The sequence below is a fragment of the Gadus chalcogrammus genome, chromosome 7 (genome assembly GCF_026213295.1).
Source record: "Gadus chalcogrammus isolate NIFS_2021 chromosome 7, NIFS_Gcha_1.0, whole genome shotgun sequence".
Classification (NCBI taxonomy): domain Eukaryota; kingdom Metazoa; phylum Chordata; class Actinopteri; order Gadiformes; family Gadidae; genus Gadus; species Gadus chalcogrammus.
In genome coordinates, this window is record NC_079418.1 from 7,498,032 (window position 1) to 7,517,155 (window position 19,124).

Below are 19,124 nucleotides of genomic sequence, written 5' to 3' on the forward strand. Positions count from 1 at the left end.
ATTAACTTTAACGTCATAAAGCGACACATGCACACACACACAGACAAAGAGACACACATACACACACACACACACACACACACAGAGACACAAACTCACATAAAGACACACACACACAAGGAGAAACAAACACAAACATACACGTCATCGGTTAACAAATTCATCCCACTATTTCCAGCGACACATTGACCTCACTAGACTCCGCCCTGGAGATAACATCGAAGCTCTAACCAATCGCCCCAACTCCGACAAGTCAAGTGCTAGGTTCTGAGCGCACACAAACACACACAAACACACACACACACATCGTGTCCAGGACCTCCGAGAGACTAGTTTAAGGGACGAGGCCTGAAAGATTTTTAAGATGATGTTGGCGTCGCTTGTGGGGATGTTGCTCCTGCAGATGGGAGCGGCAACGATGGAGAGGTGAGTAGAGAGACATAGAGAGAGACAGAGAGAGAAAGAGAGAGACAGAGAGAGACAGAGATAGGGACAGAGATAGGGACAGAGAGTGAGAAACTCAGAGAGACAGAGACAGAGAGAAACAGAAACAGAAACAGAGAGACAGAGAGAGAGAAACTCAGAGATAGAGACACAAAGAGAGAGATAGAGACAGAGAGAAAGACTCAGAGATAGAGACAGGAAGAGAGACAGAGCGAAAGAGACAGAGGGAGAAATTCAAGAAACTCAGAGATAGCGATTCAGTGTGAAAGAGAGAGAGAGAGAGAGAGAGAGAGGGAGAGAGAGAGAGAGAGAGAGAGAGAGACAGAGAGAGAGAGAGAGAGAGAGAGAGAGAGAGAGAGAGAGAGACAGAGACAGAGAGAGACAGAAACAGAGAAACTCAGAGATAGAGACACAAAGAGATAGAGACACAAAGAGAGAGATAGAGACAGAGAGAAAGACTCAGAGATAGAGACAGGAAGAGAGACAGAGAGAGAGACAGAGCGAAAGAGACAGAGGGAGAAATTCAAGAAACTCAGAGATAGCGATTCAGTGTGAAAGAGAGAGAGAGAGAGAGAGAGAGAGAGAGAGAGAGAGAGAGAGAGAGAGAGAGAGAGAGAGAGAGAGAGAGAGAGAGAGAGAGAGAACTTAAAAAGGGTTGTAAGGGCTGACTTTTAAGTCCAAACAGACGAAGCTAGCGCTTTTCTGATCTGTCAAGATAGCGTTAAGGTCATGAGAACATTGTACACTGACCCTGAACGTTTGAAAGAGATATGATGCCTTTGGCTCGTTACTTAACGACTTATTGTGTGGAAGTATTGGACATTGTACCTGTGTGTAATGCCTTACTTGAAATCCCCAAAATGTCTTTTAATTTCTGTAAATTGTGGGGTTTCTTTGCATGAAACATACCTGTGTTGTCTATATGCTGCCACCTTGGCCAGGTCTTGAAATTGATTTTAATCAATAAAATAATTACATTTTTACCTGGTTAAATAAATGTTAATGTGCGTGTGTGTGTGTGTTTGTGTGTGTGTTTGTGCTTGTTCGGATATGTGTGTGTGTTTGTGTGTTTGTGTGTGTGTCTGTGTGTGTGTTCGGATATGTGTGTGTGTGTGTGTGTTTGGATATGTGTGTGTGTTTGTGTGTGTGTGTGTGTGTGTGTGTATGTGTGTTCGGATATGTGTGTGTGTTTGTGTTTGTGTGTGTGTTTGTGTGTGAATGTGTGTGTGTGTGTGTGTGTGTGTGTGTGTGTGTGTGTGTGTGTGTGTGTGTGTGTGTACGGATATGTGTGTGTGTGTGTGTGTGTGTGTGTGTGTGCGTGCGTGTGTTCGACAATATGTGTGTCTGTGTGTGTGTGTGTGTGTGTTTGTGTGTGTGTTCAACAGAGCAATTCATGACTACAACGTCTACCACCCCTATACTGAGGTGAGAATCCATCCACACTCTTCCACTAACACGAGACCCAAAATCAAACCCAAACAGATATTCACAACAATCTCACATCCATACTACACAACATTCACCTTCCCGAAAAGAAAGCGCACTTTATCAAAAAGAACATTCAATTAAATTTCGATGTAACGTACAGAGGCACAGGAATCGATTTTTATATTCTTATATTCATCATTATAAGAAGATATTTAGATAATAGGTTCAAAAATTTTTATGAAAGTTTCATAATTTATTATTGATTTTAAAAAAGTTTCCGGAATCTAAGTCTAAAATTATAGCAAATATAAAAGGTTTGTATTATATGAATGTTTATAATAATAATTAAAATATTCATAATAAGAATATAAGGAAATAAAAGGTTAAATAAATGGTCCGAAAGTTTAATATTTCCATCGCACTTTCTTGCGATGCCTTTGGAACCCACAGATTGACAGCTGGATGACCGGGATTCTGATTGACAACCCGGACATGGTGTCTATTGAGCGCTACGGCCAGACCTACGAGAAGAGAGACATCAACTTGCTCAGGGTGAAATGCTTCTCCTTTTATTTTATGTTAACTTGTTACGAAGAGAAACGCCTTGAAAACGAAACATTTTCATAAAAGCGCAGAGTGAATATAATACGGGGCAGAGGGAATAACTTGGGAAATATTTGATAATTTCTTTGAAGGTCTCCGCCAATTTGTGATGTGTCCAGGTACATCTTGTGTTTAGCGGGTTAACTTTGCTTTGTTATCTTTTACTCATTTTGTATTTCATTTTATTGTATGGAAGCACTTTGAGTCTACCTGTGTAAGAAAAGCGCTGTGTCAATAAAGTTGCCTTGCCTTGAATATTCCTTCTTGTTCTTCAGATCGGGGAGAGGACAGGGGCGATGAAGAAGGTCGTCTGGATGGACTGCGGGATCCATGCCCGGGAGTGGATCTCACCGGCCTTCTGCCAGTACTTCATCAAACAGGTAGAGAGAGAGAGAGAGAGAGAGAGAGAGAGAGAGAGAGAGAGAGAGAGAGAGAGAGAGAGAGAGAGAGAGAGACAGAGACAGAGACAGAGAGAGAGAGACACAGACACAGACAGACAGACAGACAGACAGACAGACAGAAATAAAGGCAGACAGAGAGACATAGAGACAGACAGGGAGGGAACCCAGAATCCAGGGAATGATGACGACCCAGACTTTTGTCAGTACTTCGTCAAACAGGTCAGCAACAACAGACAGAGAGAGACAGATATACAGACAGACAGACAGATTCTACTTAGACTGTCCTCCTTCTCCCCTTCTTCTATTTCAACCTCACTGGTTTATTATGTGGGTTCATCATGGCTTGAAGAGGGCCCTGACTCTAAGATACATCATATAATTCAGAATATGTCTCATAATTATCTGAACATATTAAACAATGTTGTCAACAGTCTATTTGATTGGTTTGAGCTGGGCATGACTAAATATGTATTTGTATGTTTTGATTTGCTGCATTAGCCTACAATAAATAGCAGCTACTAATCTAAGGGTAGACTACTTGTAATTTTAGCTGACTTAAAACTTAAAAGTCAGCAAAAATGTAAGTATCCTTAGTTTCATGTCTGCTAATATTGTAATGCAGCCAATCAAAATATTCAAAATCTGTTTCCCACAATGTTATTATCATGCTGGCAAACAGTATGGAATGTTAATCATGTTAAAAAGGGTTAATTTACACCTAGGAAAGACGTTGACCCTATGAAGACGCTATGGCCACTTGCTTGGCAACGCCTGCATACGGGAGATATTAAATAGTCCGCTCGACTTGTAAAAATAATGTAGGCTTTTTGTAGATAGGTAGGCTATTGGATTGGACCCAGTAAGAACCGGTGACGTCTAGGACTGGGTTAGCGTCATTTTAACACGTTCATTTTAAGACATTAACTTTAACGTCATAAAGCGACACATGCACACACACACAGACAAAGAGACACACACACACACACACACACACACACACACACACACACACACACACACACACACACACACACACACACACACACACACACACAAAGAGACACAAACTCACATAAAGACACACACACACAAGGAGAAACAAACACAAACATACACGTCATCGGTTAACAAATTCATCCCACTATTTCCAGCGACACATTAACCTCACTAGACTCCGCCCTGGAGATAACATCGAAGCTCTAACCAATCGCCCCAACTCCGACAAGTCAAGTGCTAGGTTCTGAGCGCACACAAACACACACAAACACACACACACACATCGTGTCCAGGACCTCCGAGAGACTAGTTTAAGGGACGAGGCCTGAAAGATTTTTAAGATGATGTTGGCGTCGCTTGTGGGGATGTTGCTCCTGCAGATGGGAGCGGCAACGATGGAGAGGTGAGTAGAGAGACATAGAGAGAGACAGAGAGAGAAAGAGAGAGACAGAGAGTGAGAAACTCAGAGATAGAGAGAGAGAAAGAGAGAGAGAGAGAGACAGAGAGAGACAGAGAGAGACAGAGAGAGACAGAGAGAGAGACAGAGATAGGGACAGAGATAGGGACAGAGAGTGAGAAACTCAGAGACAGAGAAAGAGAGAGAGAGAGAGAGAGAGAGAGAGAGAGAGAGAGAGAGAGAGAGAGAGAGACAGAGACAGAGACAGAGAGAGACAGAAACAGAGAGACAGAGAGAGAGAAACTCAGAGATAGAGACACAAAGAGAGAGATAGAGACAGAGAGAAAGACTCAGAGATAGAGACAGGAAGAGAGACAGAGAGAGAGACAGAGCGAAAGAGACAGAGGGAGAAATTCAAGAAACTCAGAGATAGCGATTCAGTGTGAAAGAGAGAGAGAGAGAGAGAGAGAGAGAGAGAGAGAGAGAGAGAGAGAGAGAGAGAGAGAGAGAGAGAGAGAGAGAGAGAGAGAGAGAGAGAGAACTTAAAAAGGGTTGTAAGGGCTGACTTTTAAGTCCAAACAGACGAAGCTAGCGCTTTTCTGATCTGTCAAGATAGCGTTAAGGTCATGAGAACATTGTACACTGACCCTGAACGTTTGAAAGAGATATGATGCCTTTGGCTCGTTACTTAACGACTTATTGTGTGGAAGTATTGGACATTGTACCTGTGTGTAATGCCTTACTTGAAATCCCCAAAATGTCTTTTAATTTCTGTAAATTGTGGGGTTTCTTTGCATGAAACATACCTGTGTTGTCTATATGCTGCCACCTTGGCCAGGTCTTGAAATTGATTTTAATCAATAAAATAATTACATTTTTACCTGGTTAAATAAATGTTAATGTGCGTGTGTGTGTGTGTTTGTGTGTGTGTGTGTGCTTGTTCGGATATGTGTGTGTGTTTGTGTGTTTGTGTGTGTGTCTGTGTGTGTGTTCGGATATGTGTGTGTGTGTGTGTTTGGATATGTGTGTGTGTTTGTGTGTGTGTGTGTGTGTGTATGTGTGTTCGGATATGTGTGTGTGTTTGTGTTTGTGTGTGTGTTTGTGTGTGAATGTGTGTGTGTGTGTGTGTGTGTGTGTGTGTGTGTGTGTGTGTGTGTGTGTGTGTGTGTGTGTGTGTGTGTACGGATATGTGTGTGTGTGTGTGTGTGTGTGTGTGCGTGCGTGTGTTCGACAATATGTGTGTCTGTGTGTGTGTGTGTGTGTGTTTGTGTGTGTGTTCAACAGAGCAATTCATGACTACAACGTCTACCACCCCTATACTGAGGTGAGAATCCATCCACACTCTTCCACTAACACGAGACCCAAAATCAAACCCAAACAGATATTCACAACAATCTCACATCCATACTACACAACATTCACCTTCCCGAAAAGAAAGCGCACTTTATCAAAAAGAACATTCAATTAAATTTCGATGTAACGTACAGAGGCACAGGAATCGATTTTTATATTCTTATATTCATCATTATAAGAAGATATTTAGATAATAGGTTCAAAAAATTTTATGAAAGTTTCATAATTTATTATTGATTTTAAAAAAGTTTCCGGAATCTAAGTCTAAAATTATAGCAAATATAAAAGGTTTGTATTATATGAATGTTTATAATAATAATAAAAATATTCATAATAAGAATATAAGGAAATAAAAGGTTAAATAAATGGTCCGAAAGTTTAATATTTCCATCGCACTTTCTTGCGATGCCTTTGGAACCCACAGATTGACAGCTGGATGACCGGGATTCTGATTGACAACCCGGACATGGTGTCTATTGAGCGCTACGGCCAGACCTACGAGAAGAGAGACATCAACTTGCTCAGGGTGAAATGCTTCTCCTTTTATTTTATGTTAACTTGTTACGAAGAGAAACGCCTTGAAAACGAAACATTTTCATAAAAGCGCAGAGTGAATATAATACGGGGCAGAGGGAATAACTTGGGAAATATTTGATAATTTCTTTGAAGGTCTCCGCCAATTTGTGATGTGTCCAGGTACATCTTGTGTTTAGCGGGTTAACTTTGCTTTGTTATCTTTTACTCATTTTGTATTTCATTTTATTGTATGGAAGCACTTTGAGTCTACCTGTGTAAGAAAAGCGCTGTGTCAATAAAGTTGCCTTGCCTTGAATATTCCTTCTTGTTCTTCAGATCGGGGAGAGGACAGGGGCGATGAAGAAGGTCGTCTGGATGGACTGCGGGATCCATGCCCGGGAGTGGATCTCACCGGCCTTCTGCCAGTACTTCATCAAACAGGTAGAGAGAGAGAGAGAGAGAGAGAGAGAGAGAGAGAGAGAGAGAGAGAGAGAGAGAGAGAGAGAGAGAGACAGAGACAGAGAAAGAGAGAGAGAGACACAGACACAGACAGACAGACAGACAGACAGACAGACAGAAATAAAGGCAGACAGAGAGACATAGAGACAGACAGGGAGGGAACCCAGAATCCAGGGAATGATGACGACCCAGACTTTTGTCAGTACTTCGTCAAACAGGTCAGCAACAACAGACAGAGAGAGACAGATATACAGACAGACAGACAGATTCTACTTAGACTGTCCTCCTTCTCCCCTTCTTCTATTTCAACCTCACTGGTTTATTATGTGGGTTCATCATGGCTTGAAGAGGGCCCTGACTCTAAGATACATCATATAATTCAGAATATGTCTCATAATTATCTGAACATATTAAACAATGTTGTCAACAGTCTATTTGATTGGTTTGAGCTGGGCATGACTAAATATGTATTTGTATGTTTTGATTTGCTGCATTAGCCTACAATAAATAGCAGCTACTAATCTAAGGGTAGACTACTTGTAATTTTAGCTGACTTAAAACTTAAAAGTCAGCAAAAATGTAAGTATCCTTAGTTTCATGTCTGCTAATATTGTAATGCAGCCAATCAAAATATTCAAAATCTGTTTCCCACAATGTTATTATCATGCTGGCAAGCAGTATGGAATGTTAATCATGTTAAAAAGGGTTAATTTACACCTAGGAAAGACGTTGACCCTATGAAGACGCTATGGCCACTTGCTTGGCAACGCCTGCATACGGGAGATATTAAATAGTCCGCTCGACGGCCTAATGTAGGCTTTTTGTAGATAGGTAGGCTATTGGATATCATGTGAATGGTAATGCAAACGATTTTTTCAGTTTTATCATCCAGTGCAGGCTGTAATTATTTTAGCTACAGTAGCGCTAGCTGCTAGGCTACGCTTGTTATCAGGTTGTTGGGAAAGTGTAGAGGAAGAAATATACCTTTCTTGGTAAAAAACTGGGGGACGATCTGTCGACTGCTTTGAGCTGTTTCCTCTCTCTCTTTCCTCTTTCCTCCCCTGACAACCTGACTTCTTCATTTCACCGACCGGGATACACACAAACTGACTTTAGACTGCTAGTTTAAGACACTAGCAATCTGCCCTTGCTTCACAACGATCTGCATGGCTGCTACTTTGCTCTGCAGTATCGTAAGACTTGGGCTGTAGCAAATAATGACAAATGAGAGGGGTGATAATAGGGTGAAGACTTTCTAAAGATTTTGTGAAAATGGATTTTTTTTTTTTTTTTTGCATATCGTTTTAATAATACCACCAGTGTCCTCTGGGGCGCCCCCTTCAGTGCTGCGCCCCTGTAATCATCCTAATTACCCCCCCCCCCCCCTAAGGACGTCCCTGGTTGTGAGTGCTACATGGTTTGCTAGGTACTCATGGCTTACCTGTTTCATTACTAGCAATCGACTGTATCGCTGGCCCTGTTTGCTCTTGAATAATGGCAAATCTTCAACGTGGGCTGTTCATGGTTTCACTGATGTGAAAAAATCAAGATCACGTTGGTGCTGCTATCCGACTTCCCTTGCTAGGCACCATGCCTATAGATCAGGTTGTTTGAAATAATGTTCTTGTTTTTTTACTAGTTTGTTACTCTGACCGTTCTGTTTGGTACTTTGAAAGTTGAGGAAAGGATGAATGATTAAGAGCATGATGCATTTTAAATGGCATCACTTTTGATCTTGAGTCTTTTCTTAAAACAATTTTAACTGAAAATAAACATAGCTAAATCATAACCAATAACTTCCGTCATTGAGGTCAAAAATAGGCCCAATGATAGGCCCAGATTTACTTTTACAAATCAAGAGTAGGCCTGATTTGACTAATGGGCTTTGCATCCTTTCCTTCTGCCCTTACAGTCCATTTCAAAGACATCCTGCCCACCAGCTTTCAAATAACAGTGATGCAACTGGTGGCTTTGTATCAATTTTATTCACATAACTATCCCTCCATACTATTAACACCAGGCTATTGGCCTGCTGCAGTCCTTCCTCCCTCACTTTAAAAACCACCAGCCACCACTGATATATATACATATATATACTGACCTAGCCCATTATATATATATATATATATATAACATCTAACAATAAAGTCCTCAGTCTCTGTCAAAATCTGTGTAGTGCAATAAAGAGAAAGCGTGAGGCTTGCGTAAGCTCCCGTTGCTCTGACCTCTCCCTCCCACCCTCGAACAGATCCTGCAGGAGTACAGAGTCCACGGTAGCAAGATGGCAGCGATGATGAAGGAGATGGACTTTTACGTCACCCCTGTCCTGAACGTGGACGGATACATCTACTCCTGGCTCAACGGGGTCAGTACGGCCAAGACACCAGAGTCTCAAGGTTAACAGTAGGGCTGTCCCAAACTATTCTTTTTGAAATGAATAATCTAGCGGGTTTTAATCGACTAATCTAATGTTTAATTTAGATAGTCTTGATGAAAGAAAAGTTCTCTAATTTGTGTCATATTCTATTAAGTGACACCTGGGTATAAATCACTAAAACACATTTCGTTTCAATGCTTGATAATGGAATATTCCACGGTGGGAAAGGGGAGAAAGTTAAAAGAACGATAGTTACGTTATTATAACTCTTCTAGACTTTGCCTTAGGGGCTCGTCCCGTTCACGCCCGAGAGAGAGCGAGCGCTATGCCATCCAGGCTGTTTTATTTACAAATGCTCATTCATTGCTGTCGTTCTTGTAGGAATTTTGCACAATCTGCAAATAACCACATCACTAGAGAGGTTTAGTGTGAAAAATGCCAGACTTTTGAATGCCGTGGCCGTGATTCTTGTGTTTATTTTGTTTCGCCGCCATCGTTTGACTTCTTCTTCTATATTTTTAAACGATGGCGTCTATAGAGGGATTAACAGTCTACGTCACTCTACGTCACTCCCCGCTCTACACGCATGTCTTTTGCAGAAAGAGACGCAATCATGGCTTGTTGTGTGGTTGGTTGAAATAACGTTTGAATAAGACTGATTATCCCATTTCTTCTACTTCTTGCTTGCCAACATAATAAAACAATTAAAATACTTTAATAATTATGCTTTTTCTTATTCGTATTACATGCTTATTAAATGCAGGCTATACTCTGTTTGAGTTCATCTCCCTCAAAAAGTAGTCCCCTTTAATTATGATCGATCAAACATGTTTTTGACACCTCAAAGGGCATTATCCCGCTTATACCATGGTCATTTGCCAAAGAAAATAAATAGAGATCATTCATTTATATTTTCAAGCGTACAATCCAAATATAACGTTTTTCACATAAGACGGACATGAGCTTTGACTTGGCAACGGGAGGTATTCTAGTCCGCTGAGCTATGAGCGAGAGAGCTAACGTTATGGATTGTTATAATTTGAAATTCGTCCCAGCCTTTATACCACAGATACTCTTGGGTCCATAGCATATAACCGCGTTGTCTGATTACAGTTTTAATTAATTTTCACAATTTATCAGCTCTCGTTTTGAAGAATAATCACTGCAGATTCATTTCAATGGGAATCACGACGGCCTATACTTTCAACATAAAGGGTACATATTTATAATTCGAAATTCGTTCCAGCCTTTATACCACAGACACTAGGTTCCATAGCATATAACTGCGTTGTCTGATTACAGTTTAATGTAACAGTAAGCTGACAACATCACCAATTAACACCGCAACTGCAAATTAACCACACAGAGATAATATTGGCAACAGGTCAAACTGATTTTATTTTTGCCACCATTCTGCGCCCGCATCCGCCATGTTGATGAACAAATAATCCCCATATAGCTATTGATGACTAGCTTTCTGGTGCAATACCACCACTACTGGACTGGAGTGTGGGAAAGGAGTTAGTATAGTTGCTTGGAAAAAGATCCATGCCTTTCTAACGTACTTTGTGGTTTTCCCACTGCAGACCCGTCTGTGGAGGAAGAACCGTTCTCCTGGAACCGGCAGCTGCAGCTGCTACGGCACTGACCTCAACCGCAACTTCAACGTCACCTGGGGCAGTAAGTGAAAAACCTTGAGGTGGTTTCCGAATTCAGTTTATTTCCTGAAAACTAACTACTAGGTTACGCAATTTGAGTAGCCAGCAACCGTATTTGATGACGAACACTTCACCTCGACCAAGGTGTATCCATGAGAGAGAGAGAGAGAGAGAGAGAGAGAGAGAGAGAGAGAGAGAGAGAGAGAGAGAGAGAGAGAGAGAGAGAGAGAGAGAGAGAGAGAGAGAGAGAGAGAGAGAGAGAGATGCCTTTCCTGTGTTTTAGTGTCATCACAAGTGGGCGTGTCCACCTAGGTGTGCATTGTTTGCTACAGTCCACTTGGTAGGCTGGTAGACTGATCTATCCAGCGTACATCTAGGTGGACACATCCACCTGTGAGGTCACTAAAATACAGGAAAAGGCAGGTTTTCAAACAGGCTTGTAACGGCTGAACACCATCTGGGGAAAGCACCAAGATCAGACGTGTCGTTCGTCCTGTGTCCAGCGATCGGCGTGTCGACCGACTGTTGCTCAGAGACGTACGGCGGCACGGCGGCCCTGTCGTCGCCCGAGGCGGCAAGCGTGACGCGCTACCTGGAGCAGAGGAAGGCCGACGTGCTCCTCTTCCTCACCATCCACTCGTACGGCCAGCTCATCCTGGTGCCTTACGGCAACCCCAACCTCACTGCGCCAAACTACGGCCAACTGGTAACTATGACTACAACCGACTGTAACTATGACTACGACCGACTGGTAACTATGGCAACCCCAACCTCACCGCGCCAAACTACGATGAACTTGTAACTATGACTACGACTGACTGGTAACTATGACTACGACCGACAGGTAACTATGACTTCAACGAGCTGGTAACTACGGCAACCCCAACCTCACCGCGCCCAACTAGGACCAGCTGGTAACTATGGCTACGACCGACTGGTAACTACGGCAACCCCAACCTCAGTGTCCAACTAGGAAGAGCTGGTAACTATGACAACGACCAACTGGTAACTACGGCAACCCCAACCTCAACACGCCCAACTAGGACCAACTGGTAACTATGACTATGATGGACTGTTTACTATGACGAACTGGTAACTACGACGAACTGGTAACTACTGAAAGATTGATCAAAATCAATCCGACATCGCAATGTAATAGAACGCGATTTTGCAAATCGCAAAGGCTGCTAACCCTCACCCTATATGTTGAATGCCTCCAGTGTTGTGTTGGTCATACAATATAATGATTTATTTCTTGTTTAGGGAATAAAACAGAACATAATGGAACTTTAAAAAAGAAAAATCACATTTTAAATCGCAATCACAAATATTGGTCGAAATAGTCGCAATTTGATTATTTCGCCCAAATCAGGGGTTCTCAAAGTTTTGACAACTGAGGGCCAATTTAGGAACCCAAAATTTGACTGAGGGCCGCCAAAAGGAAAAAAAACATTGGACCGTGGACCTCCGGGTGTGAGGTCAAGTGAGGTCTAAATCACGAAACTGAGGTTCAGCCTTTCAAAGTAATGTACAATCGGATTAAAACTAACAAAATGTAAAAGGATTTAATTGAAATCTAGAGAGAGTCGACTTTTCTCTTTATATTTATTTATATTTGTTTAAATTAATATTGATATAGTAGTTCGATCCGAGGTGCTAGTTCGATCCGAGGTGAGTGCCGAGGTGTCCCAGAGCGAGTCGCCTCACCCTGACTGCTCCCTGATGAGCTGGCTGTCGTCCTGAGGGGTCTGCTCCGCCGTCGGTGTGTGAATGTGTGTTTGAATGGGTGAATTTTAGGCAGCAATGTAAAGCGCTTAGAGTGACTCTGGTTAGAAAAGAGCTACATAAATGCAGTCCGTTTACCATTTACGAAATATAATTTGAAGGTTTTTCGTAGAAAAGTAATCTGTCATATATTAGTGACTGTAAGGCTATGAAAGTCTGAAGAACTCTTACTAGTTATAGAAAGAGCTGAATAATTTAAGGGCTCTCTCAGGTTATTTACAGCATAGGGATCAATCATTTACTGAACTGTTAATCAGTATGAGGAAGTATATACACATTAGGGTCAATATATACAGTACTTTGTTTGCTTTGAGTTTCGTCCAGTAGTGGTTCCTGGCCGAGCTCACCAGGGAGGCAAACATGAACGCTCATTCATGAACGCGCGCAGTGCACCCGCACATGCATGTCTTTTCTAAAGCGTAGGTGTAACGGGTTCACGGAGTCAGGACACAGTTCTTTGTTCTTCGATTCACTGTTCAATCCGTCCGTCTCCTGGTCTTACGACCCTCTCTGGCTCGCAGAGAGCGTCTTCCTCCTCTCTCTCTCAAGCCCTGACTGAAAGACAAGCAGGCACATAAATACACACTTCCTGATTGGGTCAGATTGCAGACACCTGTCCGCAATCAGACCCCATCACCCCAGCAGACCCGGTGCTCCATACTCCCCCTGCAGGCCAGACGCCGCCCCACCTCCACAGTAGGCCTACACAACTTTAAAAAAAAACATACTGGCGTGACGCATCGTTTGGAGGCGCCGTTAGAGAGGATAATAACTAAAATAAACTAGACACTTAAAAGTGTATCAGCAGAGTGCAAGGCTTCTAAACTTTTAATCAAACTTGCAGACAAAGTTCAACTTCATAAAGTAAAGTTCATTCAAGTGCTGCTTAAATGTAATGCATGGCAGCATGCAGGGTCAACGACACTATCTTCCAATCATATAAATATAATATTGTCGAAATTGTGTTAATTGGAAAGAGACAATTTCCCACGTTGAGTACACGAATGTGTGACTTGTTTATTTTGTTAGAAAACGATTAAACTAACATTTAATGGGACAACAATCCCTGAACAACCATGACAGAGTAAACGATATGCATTAGTGTTGGCTCGTTCGTTCGCCAACCGGTTCGAATGAACAAGTCTTTAGGACGAACGAACCAAACCGGTTCGTTTCTCTCGTTCGTCTCGTTCACCATTCGATTCACCGGAAACTCGACTGAACGAACGAACGAGTTTCCGGTAGCACTAACTCCACTGAGTCTTACTGACTCAGCTGAGAACTGTGCAATGGTGTGCATTCCATGATGCGATTTACCGCTTCCGGAAATCAGGCTGAACGAACAAATGATTCGCAAAACGACTCCTCCCAGTTCAGTCGAGTTTCCGGTACCACTGAGTCTGACTGACTCAGCTGAGAACCGTGCAATGGCGTGCATTCCATGATGCGATTCACCGCTACCGGAAACTAGGCTGATTCGAGAACGACTCCTCCAAGTTCAGTCGAGTTCCCGGTGAATCGATTCACCGGAAACTCGACTGAGCTGAGAGGAGTCGTTCGCGAATCGTTTGTTTGTTCAGCCTGGTTTCCGGTAGCGGTAAATCGCATCATGGAATGTACACCATTGCACGGTTCTCAGCTGAGTCAGTCAGACTCAGTGGAGTTAGTGCTACCGGAAACTCGACTGAACGAACGAACGACAAACGATTCGCGAACGACTCCTCTTGGCGAACTGAATCACGCGAACTGGGTCACGGATACGAATCATTAAATCCACCACTAATATGCATGCAACATATAGATTCTAGAACAACACTTAACAACATAGGTGAAGGTGAATTATGATACATGTATTCACTACGATATAATTAACGAAATCTTAGGCAGCAGGCAGTCGGACAGATTTTTTTGTGTGTTTTGAATAATTATTCCAAATCAGCCTTTTCTGTTTTTCCCAAACAAAGCCTAGAAAATTTGTGTTCTTGTAGATATTGAATTATATTCTCCTCCATGTGGATATCTTTGTCAGTCGTTATCTTTGTTAGCCGCGGCAACTGACTAGAAAGAACGCTCTTTTGCTCAGAACATAATTTAAAAAAATGCTGATTTGTGATTGGTTGCAAGGAGTAGATGAGGCTGGCCTCCCTTCCTATGTTTAACATGGTATAGATGATTTACCTCGCAACAGTGAAACTGCATTGTGATTGGTTATTTTCTATTCTCAAAGGCGGCAAAAGTGAGTTTTGACCTCTTTGCCTCCAGGTTGTGTCCAGGGCTAGTGGCTAGCCCTGGACACAACCTACTGAGAGTAACGTCGGTCAGCCTCCGGCCTTGCAAAGGCAATTCGCAGTTTATTTTTTACATTTTCAACATTTTCATGTAATTATTCAGTAATAATAGCATAGCACATAGATAATTTTGAAAAATAAATACCTTTTAATAATTATTATTTATTTTTTTTGGAAAATCACGAGGAGGTGTTGCCTCCGTTGCCTCCTCTAAGGAACCGTCACTGCAATCAAGGCTCAAATGCACAATACAGGAAGTGCTGAATCGTGTCCGCCAGGATTTAGAAGAGTTGCCTCTACCAACAACGAGAAGGCGCCAAAGGAGTGGTATTCTTTCTTTTCATCTCCGCAAATTAACATTTGCGGAGATCTTCAGTTGCCATTACCGACCAGGAGAGAGCGCTAAAGGACCATAGATTTCATCAGCACCACCAGCCGGATAAATACCATGTCCTTATTATTCAACCTACGTTACACAAAACGGTTAAAAATAAAGTAACCCCCTCCCTCCCTCTCTACCGTCCCTTCCCAACTCTCTCTACCCTCTCTCTCCGTCCCCTCCCTCTCTCTCTATCTCCCTCTTTGCTCCTCTCTCTGTCTCTCTCTCTCCCCCCCTCCCTCCCTCTCCCCCTCCCTCTCTCCCTCTCCCTCTCCCTCTCTCTCTCTCTCTAGATGAAGGTGGGTCTGGCGGCGGCGGCGGAGATGAAGAAGGTCCATGGGATGAGCTACAGGGTCGGGACCTCGCCCGACATACTGTGTAAGTGTGGGGGGGCGCACACGTACATACACACACACGTCTGTACGCACACACATACACACACAGTTTCCGACACACACACACACACATTTACACGCACACACAAACGTACACACACAGACGCACCGAGTATCCGACACACACACACAAACACACACACACACACACACACACACACACTAGGGGAGTGAAGTGCGATGAACTCACAACAGGTCCACAGCCACAGGCGATGAGCTCTCTCTGTGACACACTGCTAGGGCTCAACGATTCATCGAATTCAAACCGATATCGCGATGTAATAGAACGTGATTTGGTAATCGCAAAGGCTAATTAAAAAAAACTAAAATTGGGGGGGGGGGGGGGGGGGGTTTCTTTATATTATTTTGTAATTTGCTACTGTTACTGACTGGAGGTCAGTAAGATTCGTATTTATTTTTCTTTTACAATTCAATAGTTAAATAAAGATGTTATAAAATCAATTCATCTCAACACAATGTCCTGGCCTAAAGGGAAGAGCAGATTATATGTTGACTGCCTCCAGGGTTGTGTTGGTCATACTAAAGAATGATTTATTGCTTGTTTAGTGAATAATACAAAACATAAGTAACTTTAAAAGAAAATCGCACGCTCAATCGCAATATTGCTTGAAATAATTGCAATTTCATTATTTCCCCAAAACGTTCAGACGCTTCGATGAGACGTGAACCTGTTGCCGTTCTGCGTCGGGTTTTCGTGAGCGGACCAATCACAGCCCTTGCTGCTGCGTCGCCTCGATGCAAGGTTAAAGCCCCGTGCCCACTACATGCGTCCGTCGACTGATCCCCATTGACTTTCAATGGGGACGGACGCGCAATGCATTGTGGATCCGTCCGTTCCGTTGGAGCCGTCGTTTCAGTCATGGCTCAGTCAAAAAGTTGAAAAATGTTCAACTTTTTCGGCAGCGACGGATCCGTCATCCAATCAGATCACGTATGCAAATGTAAGCACTGTGACGCGACTCGGGCTCTGACGATACTGGAAAGCGGGAAAGCGGCTCATCTTGCATCGCAACAAGCAGGAAGTAGCGGGAAGAACCTGGCGAAGCGATTTGATTGGCTGACGGATGCCTCTGCAAAGACTACTCCCCCATCAGTCAGCAACGCCTTCCCACATCAGTCAACGGACGCATGTAGTGGGCATGTAGGGTAACAATTTTGGGAGACGCACGTCAGGCCCTTTGTGTGGACGCAAGGCGGGTCTGCAAGGACATAAGGGTTCCGTTAACCCCCTTGCATTGCGTCGACGTGGAACCATAAAGCCCCGTGCCCACTACATGCGTCCGTCGACTGATGTGGGAAGGCGTGGCTGACTGATGGGGGAGTAGTCTTTGCAGATGCATCCGTCAGCCAATCAAATCGCTTCGCCGGGTTCTTCCCGCTACTTCCTGCTTGTTGCGATGCAAGATGACCCGCTTTCCAGTATCGTCAGAGCCCGAGTCGCGTCACAGTGCTTAAATTTGCATACGTGATCTGATTGGATGACGGATCCGTCGCTGCCGAAAAAGTTGAACATTTTTCAACTTTTTGACTGAGCCATGACTGAGCCGACGGCTCCAACGGAACGGACGGATCCACAATGCATTGCGCGTCCGTCCCCATTGAAAGTCAATGGGGATCAGTCGACGGACGCATGTAGTGGGCACGGGGCATTAGGGCTTGTTCACACTACCTCCGTCCGTCGCCTGATCTCATTGACTTTGCATGGGGCGTCCGCGAAGTGCATTGTGGGTCCGTCCGTCCATTTGGTTCCGTGGCCTGCGTCAAAAAGTTGAGAAATGTTCAACTTTTCAGGCAGCGCCGGATCCGTCGGCCATCAGTCCGTGGTTATGCAAATACACTCCACGTGTCTACTGGATGCATTTTGCAAATAACAAGCAGGGAGAAGCAGGAAGAATCCGGCCGTTATGTAAGAATCCGTAAGAATCCGGCCGTTATATATACCCTAACCCTAACCCTATATCTAACCCTAACCCTAACCCTATAGGAATAATAGGATTGTTTGACACCTGTTGTTTGTGTCTTTTTTTGTATTTATATCCACACATTGGCTATGTAGCGGGGAGCGATTTGATTGACTGCAGGCTGCGTCTATAAAGACTAGTCCCTTATACGTCAGACACTCCCTCGGACGGACGCATGTAGTGTACACGAGGCGTCACGGACCCTCCTTGCGTCCACCGCAAGGGCCTGACGTGCGCCTCCCAAAAATCAAAGCGTCTGCGTGGTCATTGCGTTGCAGGAACTTGGGACCATAAAAGGCCTTTAGGGTCTCACCTGCAGAGGTCTCACTTCCTGAGACTCACCTGTGCTCCCAGCTGGTGCTACTTACCGCTAAAGAAGTAAACAATAAACATGGCACCATTAATCTAGGTATAAACATACCTCCCCTTTATCCTCCCTCCCTATCTCTACCCCTCCCCCCCTCTCTCTCTACCCCTCCTCCCTTCCTCTCTCTTTCTCCCTCTCTACCCCCCCTCCCTCACTCTCCCTCCCCCCCCTTCCTCTCCCTCCCTCTCTCTATCCCCCTGCCTCCCTCTTCCCCCCCTCCCTCCCTCTCTCTACCTCCCCCCTTCCTCCCTCTCCCCCCTCTCTCCCTACCCTCCTCGGTCTCCCCACTCCCTCCCACACTCTACACCCCCCTCCCCCCCTCATCTCTCTCCCTATCACCCTCCCCTCTCTATACCTCCCCCCTTCTCTCTCCCTCCCTTCCTCCCTCCCTCCATCTCTACCCCTCACCCCTCTCCCTCTCTCCCCCCTCCCTCTCTACAGACCCTAACTCCGGATCTTCCCGGGATTGGGCCCGTCTTGCCGGCATTCCCTACTCCTTCACCTTCGAACTCCGTGACAACGGGACTTTCGGCTTCGAACTCCCCGAGGACCAGATCCAGCCAGCCTGCGAGGAGGCCTACTCCGGTGCAATGCACATCATCAACCACGTCCACCGCGAGCAGTTCAACGCGGCAGTGTCAGTGGCTACAGCCTCCCTGTTGGGGGTGCTGTTGGCCACATGCGTCACTGTAGCAAACAATGCTTTTTGAAATTATCACGATTAGTATATATTTTTTTTCACAATTTGCTTTTGGTGGCTTGGTGAAATTATTTAGGAATCAAAGTATTTTTTTGTAAGATATTTCACAGTTAAAAAAAATTACATTTGGAGGCTTGATGAAATAATGAGGATATATTTTGAAATATTTTTTTAATTTCCACGATTTGTAATATTTTTAATGTACATCAGTTTTCACATTTAAATAGATTTCACAGAATTTCACAATGAACACAATTGACGCAACCATCCACTACGTCCACCAACACGAGTTCAACGTGGCGGCAGTCAGTGGCCACCACCTCCCTCTGGGGGGAGCTGTTGGCCACCTGCGTCAATGTCGCAAACAATGAACTCTGCGAAGGAGGGGAACGGGTTTGGGGTTTTGTGAGTGGATTTAAAATTAAAATGAGTCTTTGGCGGCTTGATGAAATGTATGGAAGCATATATGTAGCAAAATTCAAATGGCGATGCAATTTGCAATTCAATAAGTCATTACATTATGCAATTGAAATTCATTATGCAATTTTATAATGTAATTTGTAAATACGTTATTCAAAGTGTATTTTAATATGCAA

The 19,124-nt window shown here is 43.8% G+C and overlaps 2 protein-coding genes across 2 annotated transcripts; both read left to right on the forward strand.

Moving 5' to 3' along the window:
- The first annotated feature begins 249 nt into the window (after nt 1–249).
- On the forward strand, nt 250–3,316 carry LOC130385938 (carboxypeptidase O-like). Its single transcript, XM_056594725.1, has 5 exons — nt 250–426; nt 1,830–1,869; nt 2,323–2,424; nt 2,751–2,855; nt 3,308–3,316. The coding sequence occupies exons 1-5, from the start codon at nt 365–367 to the stop codon at nt 3,314–3,316; spliced, it is 318 nt and encodes a 105-aa protein (XP_056450700.1). The 5' UTR covers nt 250–364.
- A 782-nt stretch (nt 3,317–4,098) lies between these two features.
- Nucleotides 4,099–18,655, forward strand: LOC130385114 (carboxypeptidase O-like). Its single transcript, XM_056593432.1, has 9 exons — nt 4,099–4,275; nt 5,554–5,593; nt 6,047–6,148; nt 6,475–6,579; nt 8,846–8,962; nt 10,561–10,654; nt 11,136–11,338; nt 15,378–15,462; nt 18,270–18,655. The coding sequence occupies exons 1-9, from the start codon at nt 4,214–4,216 to the stop codon at nt 18,536–18,538; spliced, it is 1,077 nt and encodes a 358-aa protein (XP_056449407.1). The 5' UTR covers nt 4,099–4,213; the 3' UTR covers nt 18,539–18,655.
- Nucleotides 18,656–19,124: the final 469 nt, after the last annotated feature.